At 44.1% G+C, this 24,440-nt stretch overlaps 1 protein-coding gene across 4 annotated transcripts in view; it reads right to left on the bottom strand.

Moving 5' to 3' along the window:
* Positions 1–24,440, bottom strand: part of ZMYM2 (zinc finger MYM-type containing 2) — a gene marked incomplete at both ends in the record, with an annotated part of 113,028 nt that overhangs the window by 71,216 nt on the left and 17,372 nt on the right. For 2 of the 4 annotated variants that reach the window (XM_080690122.1, XM_080690121.1), the window contains 3 exons: positions 1,211–1,376; positions 3,970–4,255; positions 12,847–13,703. In XM_080690122.1, the coding sequence (XP_080546248.1) occupies positions 1,211–1,376; positions 3,970–4,255; positions 12,847–13,693 (1,299 nt within the window). Of the gene's footprint in view, positions 1–1,210; positions 1,377–3,969; positions 4,256–12,846; positions 13,704–24,440 lie in introns of those variants that run through there. The other 2 variants (XM_080690123.1, XM_080690120.1) reach the window with 2 other exon arrangements.

Raw genomic sequence — 24,440 nt, 5'->3', positions numbered from 1 at the left:
AAAGAAAACCCACCAGTAATATCACTATGAACTTCTGAAGGAGTATACAGAAATGACAGGAAACAACCATGTGTGGAAATTGGTGAGATTAAATCTCTTCAAAAATCATTTTGAAAACTCTTAGACAACTCCAAAAAGAATAATAAATAAATATATTGCTTTTTAAAACAGGAGGAAGGCAGCTGAGCATGGTTGTACATGCCTAAAATCCCAGTACTTGGGAGCTGAGACAGAAGGATCACAGGTTCAAGGACACCTAAGCAACAGGGTGAGGCCCTTAGCAACCTAGTGAGACACGGTTTTAAAACAAAAACACAGAAGCCAGGTATGGTGGCACAAGTTTATAATCCCAACACTTGGGAGGCTAAGACAGGAGGATTGCAGTTCTAGGACAGCCTCAGCAAGTTGGCAACTAGTGAGGCCCTTTGCAACTCAGTGAGATCCTGCTTCAAAATAAATAATAAAAATAGGGCTGGAGGTGTAGTTTGGAGGTAGAATCCCCCTGGGTTCCATCCCCAGTACCGCAACACACACACACACACACACACACAGAAAAAAAGCTCAGAGGTACACTATTCCTGGGTTCAATCCCCAGCACAATTAGAAAAAGAAAATCTTTCCATGTAACACTTCCCAGAAGGGTCTTTGTTGTCTTTCCTATATAGTCAGCCTACATGCTTAACAAAATATATTACTAGACAAAAGAAAAATCAAACCGGTGTGCTGGCACATGCCTTTAATTCCAGTACTTGGGAGCCTGAAACAGGAGGATTACAGGTTCAAGACCATCCTCTGCAATTTAGTAAACCCTGTTTCAATATAAAAATATAAAAGGGCTGAGAATGTCGATATAAAATGTCTTTGGGTTCATGCCCTAGTACCAAACACAAAAAGAAAAAGCCAACCTCAATACTAATTTTTCCCATGACTGATCCCAATCTCAGGCAAAAAGAGGTAATTACATAATTTTTCTATGTCATCTTCTTATGGGAGAATGGGATAATTATTAGACAATTTTTTACATATTCTCAGTTTGAAGGAAATATACTATGATTAAAAATATATTGCCGGGTGTGGTGGCACACGCTTGTAATCCCCGCGCTTGGGAGGCGGAGACAGGAGGACCACACAGGTTCGAAGCCAGCCTAAAATGGGTATACATTCAAATGGAACTTAGTGGAGCTAAGTAATAAACTATAAAAATACAAACCTCTGTTAGTTTCCCACAGATTGTACATCTTGACTTATTTAGAGCTCCTTTAGTAGGATTTTGTTTGTCTTCATAGAGAGATAAACAAGATGTACTACAGAATTCCTGGAAGGACTCACTTGAATCCACTTGAGCCACAATGGTTCCCTTCATTGTAGTTATATCTCTGAAAATTAAAAGATATAACTTAAAGTAAAATTTCATTCTTAAGAAATTTAGAGTTAATAACTGACATTTTTACTTCCATAGACTGAATCATCGAAAACACCACTTTTGGACAAAAAAATCACTTTTACTATTTACAAACTCATGGAAATAAAATATAAACTCTTGAAAATAAAGACTGAGAAGTAAAACTTTTAATACTATTAAATTTTTCTCTTAAATCAGGCATGATGACACATGCCTATAATCCCATTACTCAGGAGGCTAAAACAAGAGGATTACAGGTTCAAGAACAGCAGCAAGTACTCTCACCAACCTAGCAAGACTCTGTTTCAAAATAAAATAGCCGTGGCCGGGTGTGATGGTGCACATTTGTAATCCCAGCATTCAGGAGGCTCAGACTGGAGGATCATGATTTGTGAACAGATAGAGCTACTACTTAGTGAGGCCCTCTGCAATTTAGGAAAACCCTGTTTCGAAATAAAGAATTAAAAAAATAGGGCAGGGAGTATAGCTCGGAGGTAGAAGGCCCCTGGGTTCCATCCCCAGCCGCCAAAAAAAAAAAAAAAAAAAAAAAAAAAAGAAAAACTAAAAAATAGGACCCAGGGTATAACTCGGAGGTAGAATGCCCCTGGGTTCCATCCCCAGTACCACAAAAAGTAAATAAATTAAATAAAATTAAATTAAAAAACAGGGCTGGGGTTGTAGCTCTAAAGAAAGAAATAATGCAGGCCATGGAGCATGCTTGTAATGCCAGTACTTAGGAGGCAGAGATTGGAGGATCACAGGTTGGCAGCCAGCCTCAGCTACTTAGTGAAGCCCTCCAAAACTTAGTGAGACCCTGTTTCAAAATAAAGAATAAAAATTCGGCAGGAGGTGCAGCTCAGGGGTAGAATGCCCCTGGGTTCAATCCCCAGTTCCGCAAAAATAAACAAATAAATAAATGAATAAATAAATAATAAGGCTGGCCAGGCGTGGTGGCGCACTCTTGTAATCCCAGCATTCAAGAGGGTAAGAACACAGGATTGCAGTTCACGGACAGCCTCAGCTACAAAGTGAGGCTCTTTGCAACTCAGTGAGACCCTGTTTCAAAATAAAGAATAAGAAATAGGCCTGGGGGTGTAGCTCAGAGGTAGAATGCCCCTGAATTCCATCCCCAGCACTGCAAAAAAAAATAATAATAATAACAACAACAACAACAACAACAACAATGATATGGCTAGAGAACCAGGCATGGTGGTGCACACATGTAATCCCAGCATTTGGGAGGCTGAGACAGAGGATCCGGGTTCGAGGATAGCCTCAGCTACTACATAGTGAGGCCCTTTGCAACAATGTAAGGCACTGTGGTGGTGCATGCTTGTATTCCCAGCACTTGGGAGGCTGAGACCAGAGGATCACAGTTCTCAGAGCCTCAGCTACTTAGTGAGGCCCTCGAAACTTAGTAAAACTGTTTCAAAATTAAAAAAAGAATAGGGAAGAGGGTGTAGGTCGGAGGTAGAATGCTCCTGGGTTCCATCCCCAGTACTGCAAAGAAAAGAAAAAAAGAAAAAGAAAGTGGCATATCTACTTTTAAAATACCATAAATAAAGCTAGGTATGGTGACACATGCCTATAATCCCAGTATTTGGGAGACTGAGACAGGAAGATCAAAGGTTTGGAATCTAGCCGGGCATGGTGGCACACGCTTGTAATCCCAGCATTTGGGAGGCTGAGACTGGAGGATCGTGATTTGCAGGCAGCCTCAGCTACTTAGTGAGACCCTCTGCAACTCAGTGAGACCTGGTTTCAAAAATAAAGAATAAAGCCGGGCATGGTGGCGCATGCTTGTAATCCCTGCTCTTAGGAGGCAGAGACAGGAGGATCACACAGGTTCGAAGCCAGCCATGCTGGCTTAAGAGACTCTTGTTCCCCCCCCCCCAAAAAAAAAAAAATATATATATATATATATAAAATATGTCTGGGAGTATAGCCCGGAGGTAGAAGGGTTTCCAGGAACCCCAGTACCATCAATCAATAAATAAATAATATAAAAAAAATAGGGCAGGGGGGTGTAGGTTGGAGGTCTAATGCCCCTGGGTTCCGTCCCCAGACCTGCAAAAAAAAAAAAAAAAAAAAAAAAAAAGGTTTGGAATCATCCTCAGCAACTTGGTGAGACCCTCACCAACTTAGCAAGACCCTGTTTCAAAACAAATAATAAAAAAGGTAAGTGGTATATAGCTCAAAAGTAGAATGCCTCTGGTTTCAAGCCCCAGTACCAAAATAAGCAAATAAAATAAAACACTGTAATTCATCTAGGTGTGGTGATGCACCCCTGTAATCCCAGGACTTGGAGACTGAGACAAAAGGATCAAAAGTTTAAGTCTCAGCAGTAGTGAGACTCATTATCAACCAAGCAAGACTCTATTTCAAAACAAAAAATGAAAAGTAAAGCTGGGTGATATAGCTCCAAGGTAGAATCCTGAGTTCAAACCTCTAGTACCACACACACACACACAAAATGACAATTCCCCTCTAAGACACTTACTCAGTTTTCTTAAAAAATGTATAGCACCAATATTCAACCATGTTATTACACTTAAGGTAAACCTTACTTTTTACACATAACACAAAGTTTCTTTGGAGCAGGCTTGTGAGAGAAGGAAGAGAGGCAGGCAGTTGAGCAGAAGAGGTGAGCTGATCCTTTCCGCTGGTAAGCTGTCTGTCCCTTCTGTAAAGGTTTTTTACAGTTTGCACAAGTGACTTTGACTGGTTTAGTAGGTTGCTGCTGGGCTGAAGGCTGGAAAATCTGTTTAGGGAGCGAGGCCACTGGAGATAAAGAATCCACCCCTGGCTGTTTCTGATTCCGGGGAAATGATGCTGACTGAGAGATCCAAGAATCTTAAAAGTGAAACACAGAAAGAAAAGCAATGAAATCAAGCTGTTTATACAAATTGAAGTTTGTATTAGAGAAATAGTTTTAATTTCCTATTTGGTGTAAGTTTAAGATATTAATGAAACAGTAATACAGCAGAGGTATAAATTTGGGGGTGAGAATATCTGGCTCTTAATAAGAATTTATTAAGAAAACCTAGAGCTGGGCATGGTGATGCATGCTTGTAATCCCAGTACTCCACCCCATGTATAGTGCACAGGCTTGCCAACATGCAGACAACGCTGCATTTTTCTTTACATGCTCAAAGGGTAATTTCCAGAAGGTGAGAAGGTTTTTTCTGAAAAGGGGTGGTAAGCCAAGTAAGTCTGGAACCTCTGTGGAGAAAACAAGGACATTCAGTCAAACATGACACTTCAAGCATATGCCAGAAGGAACAGAAACTTTTGAAACACAAATCTTGACTCCTAACCTTTTTCTCCCCTCCCCCACCTTTGATACTAAGAATGGAACCCAGGGCATTATACCTCCGAGCTACACCCCCAGCCCTATTTTTTATTCTTTATTTTGAAACAAGGTCTCACTGAGTTGCAAAGAACCTTACTAGTAGCTGAGGCTGTCTGGGAACCACAATCCTTCTGTCTCAGCCTCTCAAATGCCGGGATTACAAGCCTGCACCACCACACCCTGCCTGGCTTTCCTAACCATTTTTGATTCTGTAGGCTTATCTTTTCAATACATATTTTAAGAACTCCATTTCAACCTAAGGGCATTATAGCCTAGATTCTGGAAAAAAGTGTTACATTTTTCAATAAAGTTTCACACCAAGTATATATATCAAAACAAAGCCGGGCCTGGTGGCGCACGCTTGTAATCCCCACACTTGGGAGGCGGAGACAGGAGGATCGTGCAGGTTCAAAGCCAGCCATGCTGGCTTAAGAAACCCTGTTTCCAAATTTAAAAAAACCTATAAAATAGGTCTGGGAGTGTAGCCCAGAGGTAGACAGGCTTCCAGGAACCCCAGTACCACCAAAAAAAAAAAAAAAAAAAAAGCCAGGCGTGATGGTGCATGCTTGTAATCCCAGCATTTGGGAGGCTAAGCCAAGGAGGATCACAGTTCACAGACAGCCTCAGCTACTTAGCAAGCCCTTTGCAACTCAGTGAAACCCTGTTTCAAAATTAAAAATAAAAAATAAGGCTGAGGGTGTAGCTCGGAGGTATAATACTCCTGGGTTCCATCTCCAGTACCACAAAAAATAAATATCAAAACAACAATAGAACATCTCCTTTATCTATATGTAAGCTCTTACATTTCCCTACTTTTACATTCTGGCTTCCTCAAACAACAACAACAACAACAAAATTTTAGAAACAAAAGGGACCAAATTATGTTAAAACTCTCAATTCTCCCAGTGCGGTGACACTCACTTATAATCTCAATACTTGAGTGACTGAGACAAAAGAATCACAGTTTCAGAGGCAGCCTCAGTTACTTAGTAAGGCCTTCGGCAACTTGGTGAGACCTTGTTTCAAAAGTAAAAAATAAGCTGAGCATGGTGGCACACGCTTGTAATCCCCGTGACAGTAGGATCACGTAGGTTCCAAGCCAGCCTCACTGGCTTAAGAGACCCTGTTTCAAAAAAAAAAAAAATGTGTGTGTGTGTGTGTGTGTGTGTGTTGTGTGTGTGTGTGTGTGTGTGTGTGTGTGTGTGTGTGTGTATGGTAGCCCAGAGGGTAGAAGGGTTTCCAGGAACCCCAGTACCACAAAAAGAAAAGTAAAAAATAAGCCAGGTGTGGTGGCACACACTTGTAATCCCAGCATTTGGAAGGCTGAGACGGAAACAAGGCTGAGGTTCGCAAACAGCCTCAGCTACTTAGTGAGGCCCTCTGCAACTCAGTGAGGCTATTTCAAAATAAAGAATAAAAAATTGGGCAGGGGGTGTAGCTCGGAGGTCAACTGCCTCTGAATTCCATCCCAGACCCGCAAAAAAAAAAAAAGTAAAAAAGAAAAAAAAGTTGAAAAAAAGTAAAAAGAAAAAAAGTTAAAAAAAAAAAGTTAAAAATAAAAATACGGCTCGGGGTATAGTTCAGGTATAGAATGCCCCTGGGTTCAATCTCCAGCACCCACAAAAGCAAACAAACAAAAAAACAAACCATCAATTCCATAGAGTCAAAAAGGGATAGCAATTACATTTATCCAAACCACAATTCATGGTAAAAGAAAAAAAAAAAAAAACAGTAAAAATAGCCAAAATTTTACAACTCAATGCATTATTCTATTACAAATAAAAACTGCTCATAAACCAGGATTGGTGGCACACACTTGTAATCCCAGCATTCAGGAGGCTGAAACTGGAATATCACGGTTCTGGGACAGCCTCAGCTACTTAGTGAGGCCCTCCACAACTTAGTGAGACCGTGTTTCAAAAATAAAAGAATAAAAAGTAGGGCAGGAGGTGTAACACAGAGGTTGAATGTCCCTGCATTCCATCCCCAAACCCGCCAAAAAAAAAAAAAAAGAAAAAAGAAAAAACTGCTCATACATGCAAAAGCAAGATATTCCTGTTTGTTTACATTTTTCTTATGAGTATTCTCTTTCACCCCATTCTGGGCAAACAGAAACAGAAGTACGATTCTTGGCCTGGCATGGTGGCACACGCTTGTAATCCCAGCATTCAGGAGGCTGAAACCAGTGGATAACGGTTCAGGGACAGCCTCAGCTACTTAGTGAGGCCATCTGCAAATTAGTGAGACCCTGTTTCAAAATAAAGAATAAAAAATAGGCAGGGGTTGTAGCTCAGAGGTTGAATTCCCCTGGGTTCCATCCCCAGTAGAGAGAGAGAGAGAGAGAGAGAGAGAGAGAGAGAGAGAAAGAGAAACAGACAGACAGACAGACAGGGAAAGATAAATAGGGCTGGGGTTGTAGCTCAGAGGTCAAATGCCCCTGGGTTCCATCCCTAGGCCCTCAAAAAAAAAAAAAAAAAAAACAAAGAAAAAAAAGAAATTCAAATCGGGCATGGTGGGGCACACTTGTAATCCCAGCATTTGGGAGGCCAAGACAGTAGGATAGAACCTGTTTCAAAATAAACAATAAAAAAAAAAAAATAGGGCTAGGAGTGTAGCTCAGAGGTAGAATGCCCCTGGGGTTCCATCCCCAGTACAGACAGACCGAGAGAAAAAAATAAATAAGGGCTGGGGTTATAGCTCAGAGGCAGAATGCCCCTGGGTTCCATCTCCAGTACAGAGAGAGAGACAGACAGACAGGCAGGCAGGCAGGCAGGCAGACAGCCAGACAGAGATAAATAGGGCTGGGGTTATTGCTTGGAAGCAGAATACCCCTGGGTTCCATCCCCAGTACCACAAAAACAAACAAACAAACAAACAAACAAACAAACAAACAAACAAACAGGGGTAGAGCTGTAGCTTGGATATGGAATGCCCAAGTTCAATCCCCAGTACCAAAAAAAGCTCTTATTTACTACCCGGACCCAGATACACACACACATATATATGCGTACACAATCATACATATATACTGGAGACTTAGAAGAAACAAGAGATGGCAAATTAAGCAATAAAAACTTCTCTTTTAAAATAATAAACCAAGCTGGGCCTGGTGGCAAACACCTATAACCCTAACACTTGGTAGGCTAAAACAGGAGGAATGAAGGTTCAAGGACAGCTTCTGCAAGTAGTGAGACTCTTATCAACCTAGTGAGACCTTGTTTCCAAATAAGAAATAAAATCAGGCTGGGGCTAACACTAAGGTAGAATGCCCCTGGGTTTAATCCCTGTATCACAAACAGACACATACACACAAAATATAACCAATATGCCAGGCGTGGTGGCCCACACTTGTAATCCCAGCGTTCCGGAGGCTGAGACCAGAGGATCACAGTTCGTGGACAGCCTCAGCTGTTAGTGAGGCCCTTTGCAACTCAGTGAGACCTGGTTTCAAAATATAAAAAATAGGGCAGGGGGTGTAGCTCGGAGGTCGAATGCCCCTAGGTTCCATCTCCAGACCCGCAAAAAAAAAAAAGAAAAACCCAATATGCTAGATATGTGCATGTATGGATGTGTATATGTTTACGTATCTATATATATATATACTATATATAATATATAACTATATACATATACATACATATATGTATATATGTATGTATATATACATATATATGTGTATGTATATAATTTTCTCTCTCTTTTTTTTTAACTACTGGGGATGGAACCAAGGGACAGTCTACCTCCAAGCTACACCCTCAACCCTATTTTTTTTAGTGGTACTGGGGTTCCTGGAAACCCTTCTACCTCCGGGCTACACTCCCAGACCTATTTTTATACTTTTTTATTTGGAAACAAAGTCTCTTAAGCCAGCGTGGCTGGCTTCGAACCTGCGCAATCCTCCTGTCTCCACCTCCCAAGAACGGGAATTTCAAGTGTGCGCCACCACGCCCTGCTCTCAACCCTATTTTTTATTCTTTTTTTTGAAACAGGGTCTCACTAAGTAGCTAAGGCTGGCCATGAACCCAGATCTTCCTGTCTCTCCCTCCCAAATGCTGGGATTATAAGCATGTGCCACCACGCCCAGCTTACTTATGTATTTTTAAGCCGAAATCTTCAGAGGACTGGGGTTAATATTCTTTGGCCAGTAACTCCACCTCTAGGAATATAAGCTAAAGAAATAATCAGGAATACTAGTAAATGTTCATGTTAGCCAGGCGTGATGACACGTGCATATAATTCTAGTATCTGGGAGGCTGAGACAGGAGTATTACAGGTTTGGGATCAACCTAAGGAATTTAGGAAAGCCCCTTTCCAAAAAATAAAAACGAGCCGGGCATGATGGTGCACGCATGAAATCCCTGCGATTGGGAGGCTGAGACAGGAGGATCGCACAGGTTCAAAGCCAGGCTCAGCTACTTAGTGAGGCTCTCAGCAACTTAGTGAGACCCTGTTTCCAAATAAAATATAATAGGTCTGGGAGTATAGCCCGGAGGTAGAAAGCCTCTGGGTTCCACCCCCAGTACCACCAAAAAAATAAAAAATAAAAAAATAAAAACAGAGCCGGGTGTGGTAGCACACACTTGTAATACCAGCATTTGTGAGGCTGAGAAAGGAGGAACACAGTTTGCAGACAGCCTAAGCTACTTAGCGAGGCCCTTAGCAAGTCAGTGAGACCCTGTTTCAAAAATGAAAAGACTAGAGCAGAGCATGGTGTTGCACGCTTGTAATCCCAGTACTTGGGAGGCTCAGACAGGAGGATCGCAAAGGTTCAAAGCCAGCCTCAGTTACTTAGTGAGGTTCTCAGCAACTTAGTGGGACTCTGTTTCCAAATAAAATATAAAAATAGGGCTGAGGGTATAGCTCGGAGGTAGAATGCCTCTGGGTTCCATCCCCAGTACCACAAAAATAATAAATAAATAAACAAACAAATAAATAAACAAACAAATAACCGGTGTGGTGGTGCACACTTGTAAAACCCGTACTCTGGAGGCTGAGATAGAAGTATCACAGGTTCAAAGCCAACCTCAGCAATTTATCAAGGCTCTCAGCAACCTAATGAGACCCCAGTTTCCAAATAAGAAATACAAAGCCAGGCGTGGTGGCGCACACTTGTAATCCCAGCACTCAGGAGGCTGAGACAGAGGATGGCAGTTCAAGAACAGCTTAAGCTACTTAGTGAGGTCCTCTGCAACTTAGTGAGACCCTGTTTCAGAATAAAGAATAAAAAATAGGGCAGGGGGTGTAGCTGGGAGGTCTAATGCCTCTGGGTTCCATCCCCAGACCCACAAATAAAATAAAAACAAATAAAAATTACAGTAGGACTAGGATATAGTTTGGAGGTAAAATGCCTCCCAGTACCACCAAAAACAATCCCCAGCACCACCAAAACAGATAAATAAGCCAGGCTTGTTGGCAAAGGCTTGTAATCCCAGCACCTGGGAGGCTGAGACAGGAGGATTGCTGTTCTAGAACAGCCTCAACTACTTAGTGAGGGAGGCCCTTTGTACCTCAGTGAGACCCTGTTTCAAAATGAAGAATAAAAAATAGGGCTGGGGGGTGCAGCTCAGAGGTAGAATGCCTCTGAGTTCCATCCCCAGTACTGCAAAAAATAAATAATTAAATTAAAAAAACAAAATAGGAGAGCCGGGCATGGTGGTGCACGCTTGTAATCCCCACAATTAGGAGGCTGAGACATTAGGATCGCGCAGGTTCAAAGCCAACCTCGCTGGCTTAAGAGACCCTGTTTTCAAATAAAAAAATATAAAATAGGTCTGGGAGTGTAGCCCAGAGAAGTGTCTCCAGGAACCCCAGTATCACCAAAAATAATAATAAAATAAATTAATTAAATAAGGCTGGGGATATTGCACAGAAGTAGAATGTCCCTGGGTTCGATTCCTATGATTACAAAAATACATACATACAACTGCAGAGAAAGGTGGTACATGTCTGTATTCCCAGTACTTGGGAGGTTTAGACAAGGGCATTACAGGTTCGAGGATAGCCTAAGAAACTCAGTAAATTCTATTTCAAAATAAGAAAATAAAAAAAGGCTCATTGTGTAGCTCAGAAGTAAAACACTACTGGGTTGTAACTCACAGGTTGAACACCTATGTGCTCAATTCCCAGCACCAATCAAAATTTACTTTCCAAATAATAGGAAAATAACTATTACATCACAAAGCATTCAACACTGCTTCAGTTTTAGTTGCCTCAGATTATCCTCCACAATTCCTCATGTAAGAAAGCTAAAATGAAAGAATGGGATAGACACAAGGGACATACACAAGTTTGGGAAAGAGAAGAGAGGCACATATATAGCCGCGGTTATGAAAAGGCCAGAACTCTTAAATGTATTTGAATTTTTCATAGTAGGGCACTCACAGAAAAAAATATCAGATAGTCAAAAAATATACCAATCTTCAAAAGTGAACAGCATTAATGAAGTCCTAATTAAAAATTAATATAGAACAATAAAAAATAAACACAAGGACCTTGAATTCTAGTTGTAAAAGTTAAATGTGTATCACCCTTGGCATATCATCCTTTAAAGTGATTTTTAAAAAACAGATGTGTTTGGCTTTCTGGAAAAATGAGATCAGAGCTGGGTGTGGTGGTGCACACTTGTAATCCCAGTACTTGGGAGGCTGACACAGAAGGATCACAGGTTCGAAGCCAGCCTCACTACTTAGGCCCTCTGCAACTTAAGTGAGACCCTGTTTCAAAATAAAGAATAAAAATAGGGCTAGGGATATAGCTCAGAGGTAGAATGCCCCTGGGTTCCATCCCCAGTACCACACACACACACACAAAAAGAAAATTAAAAAATGAGATCAGAAGTAAAGCACTAAGGTTTGGTGACATACGCTTGTAATCCCAATACTTGGGAGGCTGAGACAGGAGAATCAGAGGTTCCTGGCCAGCCTCAGCTACTTAGTGAGGCCCTCCGCAACTTAGTGAGACCTTGTTTCAAAATAAAGAATAAACTGGGCATGGTGGTGCATGTTTATAATCCCAGTACTTGGGAGGCTGAGAAAGGAGGATCTCAGATCTGCAAAGAGCCTCAGCTACTTAGTGAGGCCTTCTGCAACTTAGACCGTTTCGAAAATAAAGAATAAAAAATAGGGTTGGGTGTAGTTCAGAGATAGAATACCCCTGAGTTCAACCCCTAGTTCTGCAAAAAAAAAAAGAAAAAGAAAGAATCTTAGCAAATTCTTTAAAAATTATGAATAAACACACAAGGAAAGTAGAAACAAATCTAAATATAATTTATTATACAACTATCCTTTATGGGTGCCAATTATCTTTTTGTCCTCTAATTTACATCTTAAAATATTAGTAAAAGTCTGTTAGAATAAAGTAATACATGACAAAATGCCAAATATAAAAATTATTTTAATACTTTCAACATAAATTAATTTTCTAATAATCTGCAGAAAAAGTTTTACAATTCTTTTTAGTTAAAATTTCAAACTTAAAAGTCAACCATAAGCCGGGCGTGGTGACACACGCTTGTAATCCCCTTGCTTGGGAGGCTGAGACAGGAGGATCGCACAGGTTCAAAGCCAGCCTCAGCTACTTAAGTGAGGCCCTCAGCAACTGAGACCCTGTTTTCAAATAAAATAGAAAATAGGTCTGGGAGTATAGCCCGAAGGTAGAAAGCCTCTGGGTTCCATCCCCAGCATCACAAAATAAAGAATAAAAAATAGGGCTGGGGGTGTACCTCGGAGGTAAAATGCCTCTGGGTTCCATCCCCAGTACTGAAGAAAAAAAAACACTATACAATGTAGTGCAAATTACTTCCCCCCCCCCTTTGGTACTGTGGGTGAAACCCAGGGGCATTCTACCTCCGAGCTACACTCCCAGCCCTATTTTTTTATTCTTTATTTTGAAACAGGGTCTCACTGAGTTGCAAAGGGCATAACTAAGCAGTAGCTAAGACTGTTCACAAACCACAATCCACCTGTTTCAGCCTCCCAAACACTGAGATTACAAGTGCGCCATGCCATCATGCCCAGCTTATGCCAGTGACTTTTAAAAAATCAGCCATCAGGTTAAATCCTACATGAGATAGAATATCATACATACGGCTTACCAGGATTGTGATGAGTTGCAGATTCTCCATTTTGAAATACGTCGCCTGCCACATTCATTCTACCAGGATTAAAAGGTCCTACTCCAGTCTTGGTCTGGGAAGTTAAGGATGGGGTGTATGTTTGGATATTAACACCAAAACTACTTGACTGCAGTCCATTAGCAACATCTCCCAAGTTGGCATTCTGCAAGGATGTTACATGCGTGATCATCAAGTTCATGTCCCTTCCATCAGGGTTTTCCAACTGGCTGTCATTCACAGAGTTTCCACCTGTTTCTAGGGTTGTAACATTAGCAATTTGAATTTCCGAGTCTGGTTCTGTGGTAATACCACTATTACCCATTCCTGCATTGACTTTATTTCTAGAAAAACTAGAAGTGGAGAAATCCGCATCATTACTTCTGTTTTTAGTCTCAGGAGGTCTACGATCAGTAAAATTGGAGGAATTTTTCTCTTGCCCTTGATTAGTTTCCATGTCCTCTTCATCATCAATGACAATTGTCTCGCTTACACTGCCCTTCTGAGAAGTCAACTCTTTTGAGGAAGGAAGAATTTTAGAATCATTTCCTTGTAGTTCTTCATTTTTTGCTGATGTAAATGTTAGAGTTCTTTGATCAGTTACCAGTGGTGCAGAAGGTAGGGGAGGTTGTACAGGTTCAATAAAAACAACGTCATCATCATCTTCCACCGATGAGTTTTGAAACTTATTAGATCTAGACACTAATGAATTAGGCGGACCACTAAAGGAATTCCCTACATTGGAGAGACTAGTTGCCATGGCCGTACTCCCTAATAAAACAGGAGACTGCTCCGTCAATTCTACTGCTCCCACTGAACTTGTGTCCATGCCAAAGAACCTATCAGGAAAATGGACAAAGAATAAAAATGTTAGTAATGAATCTACTATTCTAATTGAAACTATCTTTAAAGGTATTTTTGTCTGCTTTATTGGAAGAATGATGTGATATACATTCCGTGATCCATCATTTCATCTAGTTTACACGCTAACCTCCGCGGAAAAACAAACATTCAATTTTGGGGGTTTTGTTCTTTTATTTTTTGTGGAACTGGGGGTTGAACCCAGGGGCATTCTACCTTGGAGCTACACCCCCAGTCCTATTTTTTATTCTTTATTTTGAAACAAGGTCTCACTAAATTGCAGAGGCCTTACTAAAGTGGCTGGGGCTGGCCTCGAACCTGCAATCCTCCTGTCTCAGCCTCAAAAGTTCTGGGATTACAAACATGTACCACTGTACCACTATGCCCAGCTACAAACTATTTTCAGTAATCATGTACAGTACACTTCCACCACTACAACTGCCTTTCCAACACATAGTATGTCCTCTAAACTTTAACACTGAAAATACAGATAAATCTTTTTACAAATTTAAATGGGAACCACAAAAAAAAAAAAAAAGACACTGGACAAATGGGAAAAACTTTCCATTAAATTAAATAAAATAATCTAAATCCTAATTTCCCTTACTCTCACCTTTTTTAAATTGTTTTTGCTTGTATTCCCTGGCTCCTATGTAACTTTTTTTTATTTATTTATTTATTTTTTTTTTTTTTTGCAGTACTAGGAATAGAACCCAGGGGCATTGTACCTCAGAGCTACACCCCCAACCTTATTTTTATTCTTTATTTTGAAATGGTTTAAGTTTTGGAAGGCCTTACTAAGTAGTTGAGGCTGACTGCGAACCTGTGATCCCCGTCTCAGCTTCCCAAGTACTGGGATTACACCACCACACCTGTCTTTCCTTTCTTTTTCAAAAATAAATACATCCACCCCATATCAACTTTCTCAAACTCTTTTTTTGTGTGTGTGTGTGGTACAGGGGTTGGAACCCACAGACATTCTATCTCTAAGCTAGCCTTATTTTTTATTCTTTATTTTTATGCTGGTTTTTTTTGTTTTGTTTTGGTGGTACTGGGGGTGGAACCCAGAGGCTTTCTACCTCTGGGCTATACTCCCAGACATATTTTATATTTTATTTGGAAACAGAGTCTCACTAAGTTGCTGAAAGCCTCACTAAGTAGCTGAGGCTGGCTTCGAACCCATGCGATCCTTCTGTCTCAGCCTCCCAAGAGTGGGATTACAAGCATGCACCACCACGCCCGACTATTCTTTATTTTTAAACAGGGTTTCATTGAGTTGCAAAGGGCCTAAGTAGCTGAGGCTGTCTGAAAACCGTGATCCTCCAGTCTCAGCCTCCCAAATGCTGGGATTATAAGCATGCACCACCATGCCTGGCTCCATGTAATTTTTTTCTTTTTTATTCTTTATTTATTTGCGGGTCTGGGAATGATGGAACCCAGGGGCATTTAACCTCCAAGCTACACTCCCTGCCCTATTATATATATATATATATATTTTTTTTTTTTTTTTTTTTTTTTGTGTGTGTGTGTGGTACTGGGGTTCCTGGAAGCCCTTCTATGTCCGGGCTACACTCCCAGACCTATTTTTATATTTTTATTTGGAAACAGGGTCTCTTAAGCCAGTGTGGCTGGCTCCGAACCAGCGCGATCCTCCTGTCTCCGCCTCCCAAGCGCAGGGATTACAAGCGTGCGCCACCACTCCCGGCTATACTGTATTTCGAAACAGGGTCTCACTAAGTTCCGGAGGGCCTAAGTAGTTGAAGCTGTTCTTGAACAGCCATCCCCTCCAGTCTCAGCCTCCTGAATGCTGGGATTACAAGTGTGCGCCACCACACCCAGTTTGTAATTTTTTAATTGCTTTTTGCTTGTATTCCCTGGCTCCCAAGTAAATCCACAATTAAATCTTTCTGAAAATTTAAAATCTAACCGGGCTTAATGGCCCAGGCTTATAATCCCAGTACTTGGGAAGCTGAGCAGGAGGATTCCAGGTTTGAAGCCAGTCTTGGCAAGGCCCTCTGTAACTCAATGAGACTCTTTCCAAATAAAAAATAAAATCAGGCTGGGGGTATAGCTCAGAGGTAGAGTTCCTCTGGATTCAATCCCCAGTGGCACACACATAACATCTTTCTTGACTCTATCCAGAAAGCTAAAGTTATTTTGACCAACCACCATTCTGTGTGTTCTGTATGCCCATTCATGTAGTAGGCTGAATAATGGCCTTCAAAGACCGCAAAGTCCAACTACAGGGACCTATAAATATTTTCTTATACAAACAAAGTCTTCAGCCAGGCATGGTGGCGTACACTTGTAATCCCAGAAAACACAAGTTTTTGGAGATATGATTGTAGATAAGGATTTTTTTTCTTGGTGGTACTAGGGGTGGAACCTAGAGGCTATCTACCTCCAGGCTATACTCCCAGATTCATTTTTTTTATACTTTATTTGGAAACAGTGTCTCACTAAGTTGCTGAGAGCCTCACTAAATAGCTGAGGCTGGCTTTGAACCTGTGTGATCCTCTGGTCTCAGCCTCCCAACCACATGCGCCACCACAAAGAGCTGTAGATAAGGATTTTAAAGTGAGATTATTTGGGTGTGGTGACCCACACTTGTAATTCCAGTCCTTGGGAGGCTAAAATAGGAGGAACCCAGCTTCAAAAAAAAAAAAAAATAGACCGAGTATGGTGGCACATGCTTGTAATCCCAACATTTGGGAGGCTGAGACAGGAGGATCACAGTTCACGGGCAACCTCAGCTACTTAGTGAGGCTCTTTGCAATTCAGTGAGACCCTGTCTCAAAATAAAGAATAAAAAATAGGGCTGGGGGCCAGGCGTGGTGACGCACACTTGTAATCCTAGTGCTTGGGAGGCTGAGACTCTCAGCAACTTAGTGAGACTCTTTCCAAGTAAAGCATAAAAAAAAAAAAAAATAGGTCTCGAAGTATAGAAAAGCCCCTGAGTTCCACCCTTAGTACCACAAAAAGGGGGGGGGGGGGTGCTGGGGTATATAGCTTGGAGGTAGAATGTCCCTGGGTTCCATCCCCAGTACAGTTAAAACAACAACAACAAATAAAAACGAGCATAGTGGTGTACCCTTGTAATCCCAGTTTTAGGCTAAAACAGGATGATGGCGCAGGTTCAAAGCCAGCCTCAGCAACATAGTGAAAAATAGATCTAGGGGTGTAGCCCAGAGGTAGAAAGCCCCTGGATTCCATCCCCAGTACAATAAATAAATAAACAAACAAACAAACAAACAGTATTTGGGGTGTAGCACAACAGTAGAATGTTCCTGGGCTCATTCCCCAGTACCACGAAAAATAAATAAGTAAAATTAAGTGGCACACGCTTGTAATCCCACCATTCAGGAGGCAGAGACCAGAGAATCACAGTTCACAGACAGCCTCAGCTAATTAGCAAGGCCCTTCGCCACTCAGTGAGACCCTGTTTCAAAAAATAAAAAGACCGAAATAAACATTTAGGACTGAGTGTGTAGCTCAGAAGTAGAATGCCCCTAGGTTTGATCTCCAGTACTGTAAAAAAATACACACACACACACACACACACACACACACACACACACACACACAATCTGTATAGACCTTTATTTGTGTATGTGTGGGAGGGTGCTAGGGTGTGAACCCAGGAACATTCTAACATTCTCTGATCTATACCATAGCCCTTTTTTAAATTACAGGCTTGTGGTGGCCCACACACCTATAATCCCAGTACTAGGGAAGCTGAAACAGGAAGATCTCAGGTTCAAGACCAGTAATTTAATGAGACCCTGTTTCAAAATAAAGAAGAGAATGTTTTTGTTAAATATATAGGCCTACGGTGCTGGGGCCAGCGAGGCTGGCATCAGAGCCTGCCATGAGACAAGGCCGGTACTGGGGCCTCCGAGGTCAGGATAAGAGCCTGCCCAGGGGTTAGGCCGGTGCTGGGGCCAGTGTGGCCGGCATCGCAGCCTGCCGTGAGGCAAGGCCAGTGCTGGGGCCTCCGAGGCCGGGATAAGAGCCTGCCGAGGGGTTAGGCCGGTGCTGGGGCCAGCGAGGCCGGCATTGGAGCCTGCCGTGAGGCAAGGCCGGTGCTGGGGCCAGTGTGGCCGGCATCGCAGCCTGCCGTGAGGCAAGGCCAGTGCTGGGGCCTCCGAGGCCGGGATAAGAGCCTGCCGAGGGGTTAGGCCGGTGCTGGGGCCAGCGAGGCCGGCATTGGAGCCTGCCGTGAGGCAAGGCCGGTGCTGGGGCCTCCAAGGCCAGGATAAGAGCCTGCCGAAGGGTTAGGCCAGTGCTGGGGCCAGCGAGGCCGGCATCGGAGCCTGCTGTGAGGCAAGGCCGGTGCTGGGGCCTCCAAGGCCGGGATTGGAGCCTGCCCTGAGGCAAGGCCGGTACTGGGGCCTCCGAGGCCAGGATAAGAGCCTGCCCAGGGGTTAGGCCGGTGCTGGGGCCAGTGTGGCCGGCATCGCAGCCTGCCGTGAGGCAAGGCCGGTACTGGGGCCTCCGAGGCCAGGATAAGAGCCTGCCGAAGGGTTAGGCCAGTGCTGGGGCCAGCGAGGCCGGCATCGGAGCCTGCTGTGAGGCAAGGCCGGTGCTGGGGCCTCCAAGGCCGGGATTGGAGCCTGCCCTGAGGCAAGGCCGGTACTGGGGCCTCCGAGGCCAGGATAAGAGCCTGCCCAGGGGTTAGGCCGGTGCTGGGGCCAGTGTGGCCGGCATCGCAGCCTGCCGTGAGGCAAGGCCAGTGCTGGGGCCTCCGAGGCCGGGATAAGAGCCTGCCGAGGGGTTAGGCCGGTGCTGGGGCCAGCGAGGCCGGCATTGGAGCCTGTCGTGAGGCAAGGCCGGTGCTGGGGCCTCCGAGGCCGGGATTGGAGCCTGCCTTGAGGCAAGGCCGGTACTGAGGCCTCCGAGGCCAGGATAAGAGCCTGCCGAAGGGTTAGGCCAGTGCTGGGGCCAGCGAGGCCGGCATCGGAGCCTGCCGTGAGGCATGGCTGGTGCTGGGACCTCCGAGGCCAGTATCGGAGCCGGCCGAGGGGTTAGGCCGGTGCTGGGGCCAGCGAGGCCGGCATTGGAGCCTGCCGTGAGGCAAGGCCGGTACTGGGGCCTCCGAGGCCAAGATAAGAGCCTGCCGAGGGGTTAGGCCGGTGCTGGGGCCAGCGAGGCCGGCATGGGAGCTTGCCTTGAGGCATGACCAGTGCTGGGGCCTCCGAGGCCGGGATCGGAGCCTGCTGAGGGGTTAGGCCGGTGCTGGGGCCAGCGAGGCCGGCATCGGAGCCTGCCATGAGGCATGACCAGTGCTGGGGTCTCCGGGGCCGGGATCGGAGCCTGCCGAGGGGTTAGGCCGGTGCTGGGGCCAGTGAGGCCGGCATCGGAGCCTGCCGTGAGGCAAGGCCGGTACTGGGGCCTCCGAGGCCAGGATAAGAGCCTGCCGAGGGGTTAGGCCGGTGCTGGGGCCAGCGAGGCCGGCATCGGAGCCTGCCGTGAGGCAAGGCCGGTACTGGGGCCTCCGAGGCCAGGATAAGAGCCTGCCGAGGGGTTAGGCCGGTGCTGGGGCCAGCGAGGCCGGCATCGGAGCCTACCTTGAGGCAAGGCCGGTACTGGGGTCTCCGAGGCCAGGATAAGAACCTGCCGAGGGGTTAGGACGGTGCTGCGGCCAGCGAGGCCGGCATCGGAGCCTGCCGTGAGGCATGACCAGTGCTGGGGCCTCCGAGGCCGGGATCGGAGCCTGCCGAGGGGTTAGGCCGGTGCTGGGGCCAGTGAGGCCGGCATCGGAGCCTGCCTTGAGGCAAGGCCGGTACTGGGGCCTCGAGGCCAGGATAAGAGCCTGCCGAGGGGTTAGGCCGGTGCTGGGGCCAGCGAGGCCGGCATCGGAGCCTGCCGTGAGACATGGCCAGTGCTGGGGCTTCCTAACCCGGGAACGGAACCTGCCGAGGGGTTAGGCCGGTGCTGGGGCCAACGAGGCCGGCATTGGAGCCTGCCGTGAGGCATTACCAGTGTTGGGGCCTCCGAGGCCGGGATTGGAATCCTGCCAAGGGGTTAGACAGGTGCAGGGGCCAATGGCCAGCATCGGAGCCTGGCGTGAGGCAAGTTCACTCCTGCGGCCTCCAAGGCCGGGACCAAAGCCAGCTTAGGGGTTAGACCGGGGCAGGGGCCAGCGAGACCAGAACTGGGGCCTCCCATGAGGCAAGGCCGCTGCTTGAGCCAGCGAGGTCTGGATCAGTCCACTGAGTAGCCAGGCCACTACTGGGACCATCAAGAGTGGGATCGGTACTTGCAACGCAGCATGCACAGAGAAATATCGCAGAAAATATAAATCAGACGCTTCTCTTAATCAGCAATAACTAGGAGGAAAAGGGCAACAGGAAGAGGTTGAGCTATAGAAAGGGCCCTATAGTGAAGCAACTAATGTGACCAATCAGAGGGTATGTAATGCTGGAGGACGGAGCCTCTTTAAAACGCAGGAGGTACATAAACAAATGTATCAAAGTAAATCACCAAAGAAGCGTGGGATGGAGGGAGGGGGAGGGAATGGGATGGGGGCTGGAGGAGGGCTAATTGGATGATGTGTGCTTGTATATCCTCTCAAGTCTTGTACTCCAATGTGATTGATATATGACTACAATGCACCAATTTAAAAAATAAATAAATAAATAAATAAATAAATAAATAAATATATAGGCCTAAAACAGTGGCTGAACACAGAGCAGACAATTATCCAAAATACTTGTGGAAGGACCACAGAGCAAAACCAGTATGTTTTCTTTAATGACCAGAGTTGTCTTTCATGTCATTGTCAACTTAGGCAATTTCACCTGTCTTGAATACACAGTGTTACTCACTGACCATTAAGCACCCTCACTATACCAACTTCTAAAAATCAGGAGGGCACTAACACTTAGCATATTAACAATATAAAATATTTTCAGCTAACTTCTATAATATTACAGGGTACAAAGGTTATATTTATATTTAATGGTAACAATAACCACTGAGTTAAGTAAAGTGGATATTAAGTATTTTCTGTAATAAAGCAGAAGCTTGGGCATTCATTAAAATTGTCAAAGAAACCAGAACAACACAGCAAACACTATGCAGAGAATAGAATTTCAATATGAACCTTCATTTCTCATAGATCAAGAACAGCATATCTAAGGATGGAAGACATGCCGAGTCCAAAAAATGTAAAAGACACAGGCTTTAAATAGATAATTCAGCTGATCAGGTGTGGTGGCACACACCTGTAATCCCAGTACTTGGGAGGCCGAGACAGGAGAATCACAGATTTGAGGACAGTCTCAGCAAGTAGTGAGACTCTCATCAACTTAGTGAGACTGTTTCAAAATAAAAATAAAATAGGGATGGGGTACAGCTCAGAGGTGGAACACTCCTGACTTCAATTCTCAGTAACACACACAAAAAAATAATAATTCAGCAAAGCATGGTGGTAGTGCACACCTGTGATCTCAATACTTTGGAGGCTGAGACAGGAGGACTACAGGCTCCAAGCCAGCCTCATCAACGTAGGGAGGCCCTCAACAACTTAGTGAGATCCTCTTTCAAAATAAGCACTCTCCTTTCTCTGCTTTCTGCCACATGCCCAGAGATCTACAGCCCCTGGCCTCACACAGATCAAAGTCCCAAACTAAAACAAGTTTGTTTTGGAAGCAACTAGCCAATACAAAAGGAGAAGTTAAGAGCCTGGGGCATTATTTAAGATAAGTCCTAGCAGTTTTAAGCCTTGTTGGACTGCCCAGCCCTGTGAAGAAGAATGACTGGTCATGAACTCTCAGAATCTCAACAATGAATCTTTAACACTCAGAATCTTTATGTTGGCAAAACTTGGAGTACAAGGAATTAAGCAAACCTTTTTCTTTTCTTTTTTCTTTTTTTGGTGGTACTGGGGTTCCTGGAAGCCCTTCTACCTCCGGGCTACACTCCCAGACCTATTTTATACTTTTTATTTTTGGAAACAGGGTCTCTTAAGCCAGCGCAGCTGGCTATGAACCTGCGCCATCCTCCTGTCTCCACCTACCAAGCGCAGGGATTACAAGCCTCTGCCACCATGCCCGGCCAAGCAAACCTTTTTCAAGAGGTAGGATATGTGGCTAAATGAAATCAAAACACATTCAATGTATTTTACGAAAAGAAAAGGGAAAAAATATCCATATTGCTAAAGCTCAGAAACAATGCTCACAAATAGATTTAATTTTTTTTTTCGGTGCCTGGATTAGAACCCGGGGACACATGGCTCTTCTCCTCTCTTTTGTCTCGCATTTTTTTTCTCTACTCCCGGACCCAGGAAAGCTGGAGACAGGAACTGCCTTTCCCTAAAGACAAGCATAGAAACCAAAACCCTGACGGGCATGGTAGCGCTCGCTTGTAATCCCAAGATTACAAGAGCTTGGAAGGCTGAAACAGGAGGATCACATAGGTTCAAAGCCAGCCTCAGCTACTTAGTGAGGCTCTCAGAAACTTAGTGAGACCCTGTTTCCAAATAAAGGTATTAAACAGGTCTGGAAGTGTAGCCAGAGGTAGAAAATCCCCTAAGTTCCACCCCCAGTACCACCAAAAAAAAAAACAGAACCCTTTTCCCCTAAAGCCCACAAAAAAACCTAAGACATATTACTATAACTTTCCCTCACTTTTCTGTAGCAGATTTAGCCATGCAAAACTTATTGGGCACTGGGCATAGTGGCACATGCATATTATAACACCAGCATTTGGGAGGCTGAGACAGAAGGATTTTGGTTCGCAGACTGCCTCAGCTACTTATTTAGGCCCTTTGGATTTCAGTGAGACCCTGTTTCAAAATAAAGAATAAAAAAAAAAAAAAACAGGCCAAGCGTGATGGCGCACACTCATAATCCTAGTACTTGGGAGGCTGAGGACAGGATGATCACACAGATTCAAAGCCAACCTCAGCTACTTAGTGAGGCTCTCAGCAACTTAGTGAGATCCTGTCTCAAAATAAAATATATAGGTCGCTGCCGGGCGTGGTGGTGCATGCTTGTAATCCTAGCGTTTGGGAGGCTGAGACCGGAGGATCGCAGTTCGGGGACAGCCTCAGCTACTTAGTGAGGCCCTTCGCAACTCAGTGAGACCCTGTTTCAAAATAAAGAATAAAAAATAGGGCAGGGGATGTAGCTTGGAGGTCGAGTGCCTCTGGGTTCCATCCCCAATACCACCACCAAAAAAAAAAAGGGGGTGGGGGGTGCTGGGGTATAGCTCAGAGGTAGAGTGCACATGGGTTCTATCCCCAGTACTGCAAAAAAAAAAAAAAATATATATATATATATATATATATATATATATTGGCCTCTGGACAGCATATCCTGCCTCATACCTGGAAGAATCTAAGTGTGTGGTGGCACATGCTTGTAATCCCAGAATTTGGGAGGCTGAGACAGGAGGATCAAGGTTTGTGAATAGCCTCAGCTACTTAGTGCATCCCTTTTCAACTCACTGAGAACCTGTTTCAAAATAAAGAATTAAAAAATAGGGCTGGGGTATTGCTTGAAGGTAGAATGCTCCTGGATTCTATCCTCAGGACCACAAAAAAAAAAAAAAAAAAAAAAAAAAATAAGGCTGGGCCAGGCGTGGTGGCGCACACTTGTAATCCCAGCATTTGGGAGGTAGAGACAGAAGGATTGCAGTTCACCTCAACTTAGTATGGCTCTTGCAACTCAATGAGACCATGTTTCAAAATAAAGAATAAAAAATAGGATTGCCGGGTGGCGCATGCTTGTAATTCCCACGCTTGGGAGGTGGAGACAGGAGGATGGCACAGGTTGGAAGCCAGCCTTGCTGGCTTAAGAGACCCTGTTTCCAAATAAAAAATACATTAAAAAAAAATAGGACTGGGAGTGTAGCCCTGTGGTAGAAGGCTTTCCAGGAACCCCAGTACCACCAAAAAAAAAAAAAAAAAAAAAAGGGGCAGGGGGTATAACTCGGAGGTTGAATGCCCCTGGGTTCCATCCCAGACCTGCAAATAAATAAAGAAAGAATAAAAAATAGGGCTGGTTGTGTAGCTTGAAGGCTTTTATTTATTATTTATTTTGTAGTACCGGGGATGTTCGAACCCAGGGGCCTTCTACCTATGAAGTTCACCCTCATCCCTATTTTTATTTTGAAATAAGTTGTTAGGCTGATGAGGATTTCATACTTACTAGGCTGCCCTCAAACCTGCAATCCTCTGGTCCCAGCCTCTGAAGTAGATTCCAGGTGTTTGCTACCACACCCAGCTTTCTTTCTTACTTTAAAACAGCATCTTATTCAGCTGCTGAGAGTGTCACTAAATTGCCAAAGCCCACCTCAAACCTGCAATCCTTCTGTCTCAGTCACCCAAGTACTGGCTACTTTATTATTAAATAATTTAACTTCCAAAAATTAAAACATAAGCATTTTAACTCTACGTTAGCTTCTCAATAAGGAAAACGTTGTAAACTAAATCAATAAGGAATACTGAGGGAAAAGCTTTAGATAAGGCCTTCAGTAAAACATGAAAATAAATTTTTCACATTACCACTAAAGTTTTTATTTTTGGTGGTACTGGGGGTAGAACCCAGAGGCTTTCTACCTCCAGGCTATACTCCCAGACCTTTTTTATATTTTATTTGGAAACAGGGTCTCACTAAGTTGCTGAGAGCCTCACTAAGTAGCTGGGGCTGGCTGGCTTCGAACCCGTGCGATCCTCCTGTCTCAGCCTCCCAAGAGTGGGGATTACAAGC

The sequence above is a fragment of the Muscardinus avellanarius genome (genome assembly GCF_963383645.1).
Source record: "Muscardinus avellanarius genome assembly, chromosome: 2".
NCBI lineage: Eukaryota > Metazoa > Chordata > Mammalia > Rodentia > Gliridae > Muscardinus > Muscardinus avellanarius.
The sequence above is the reverse complement of the archived record's forward strand: the minus strand, read 5'-3'. Positions and strand labels throughout refer to the sequence as shown.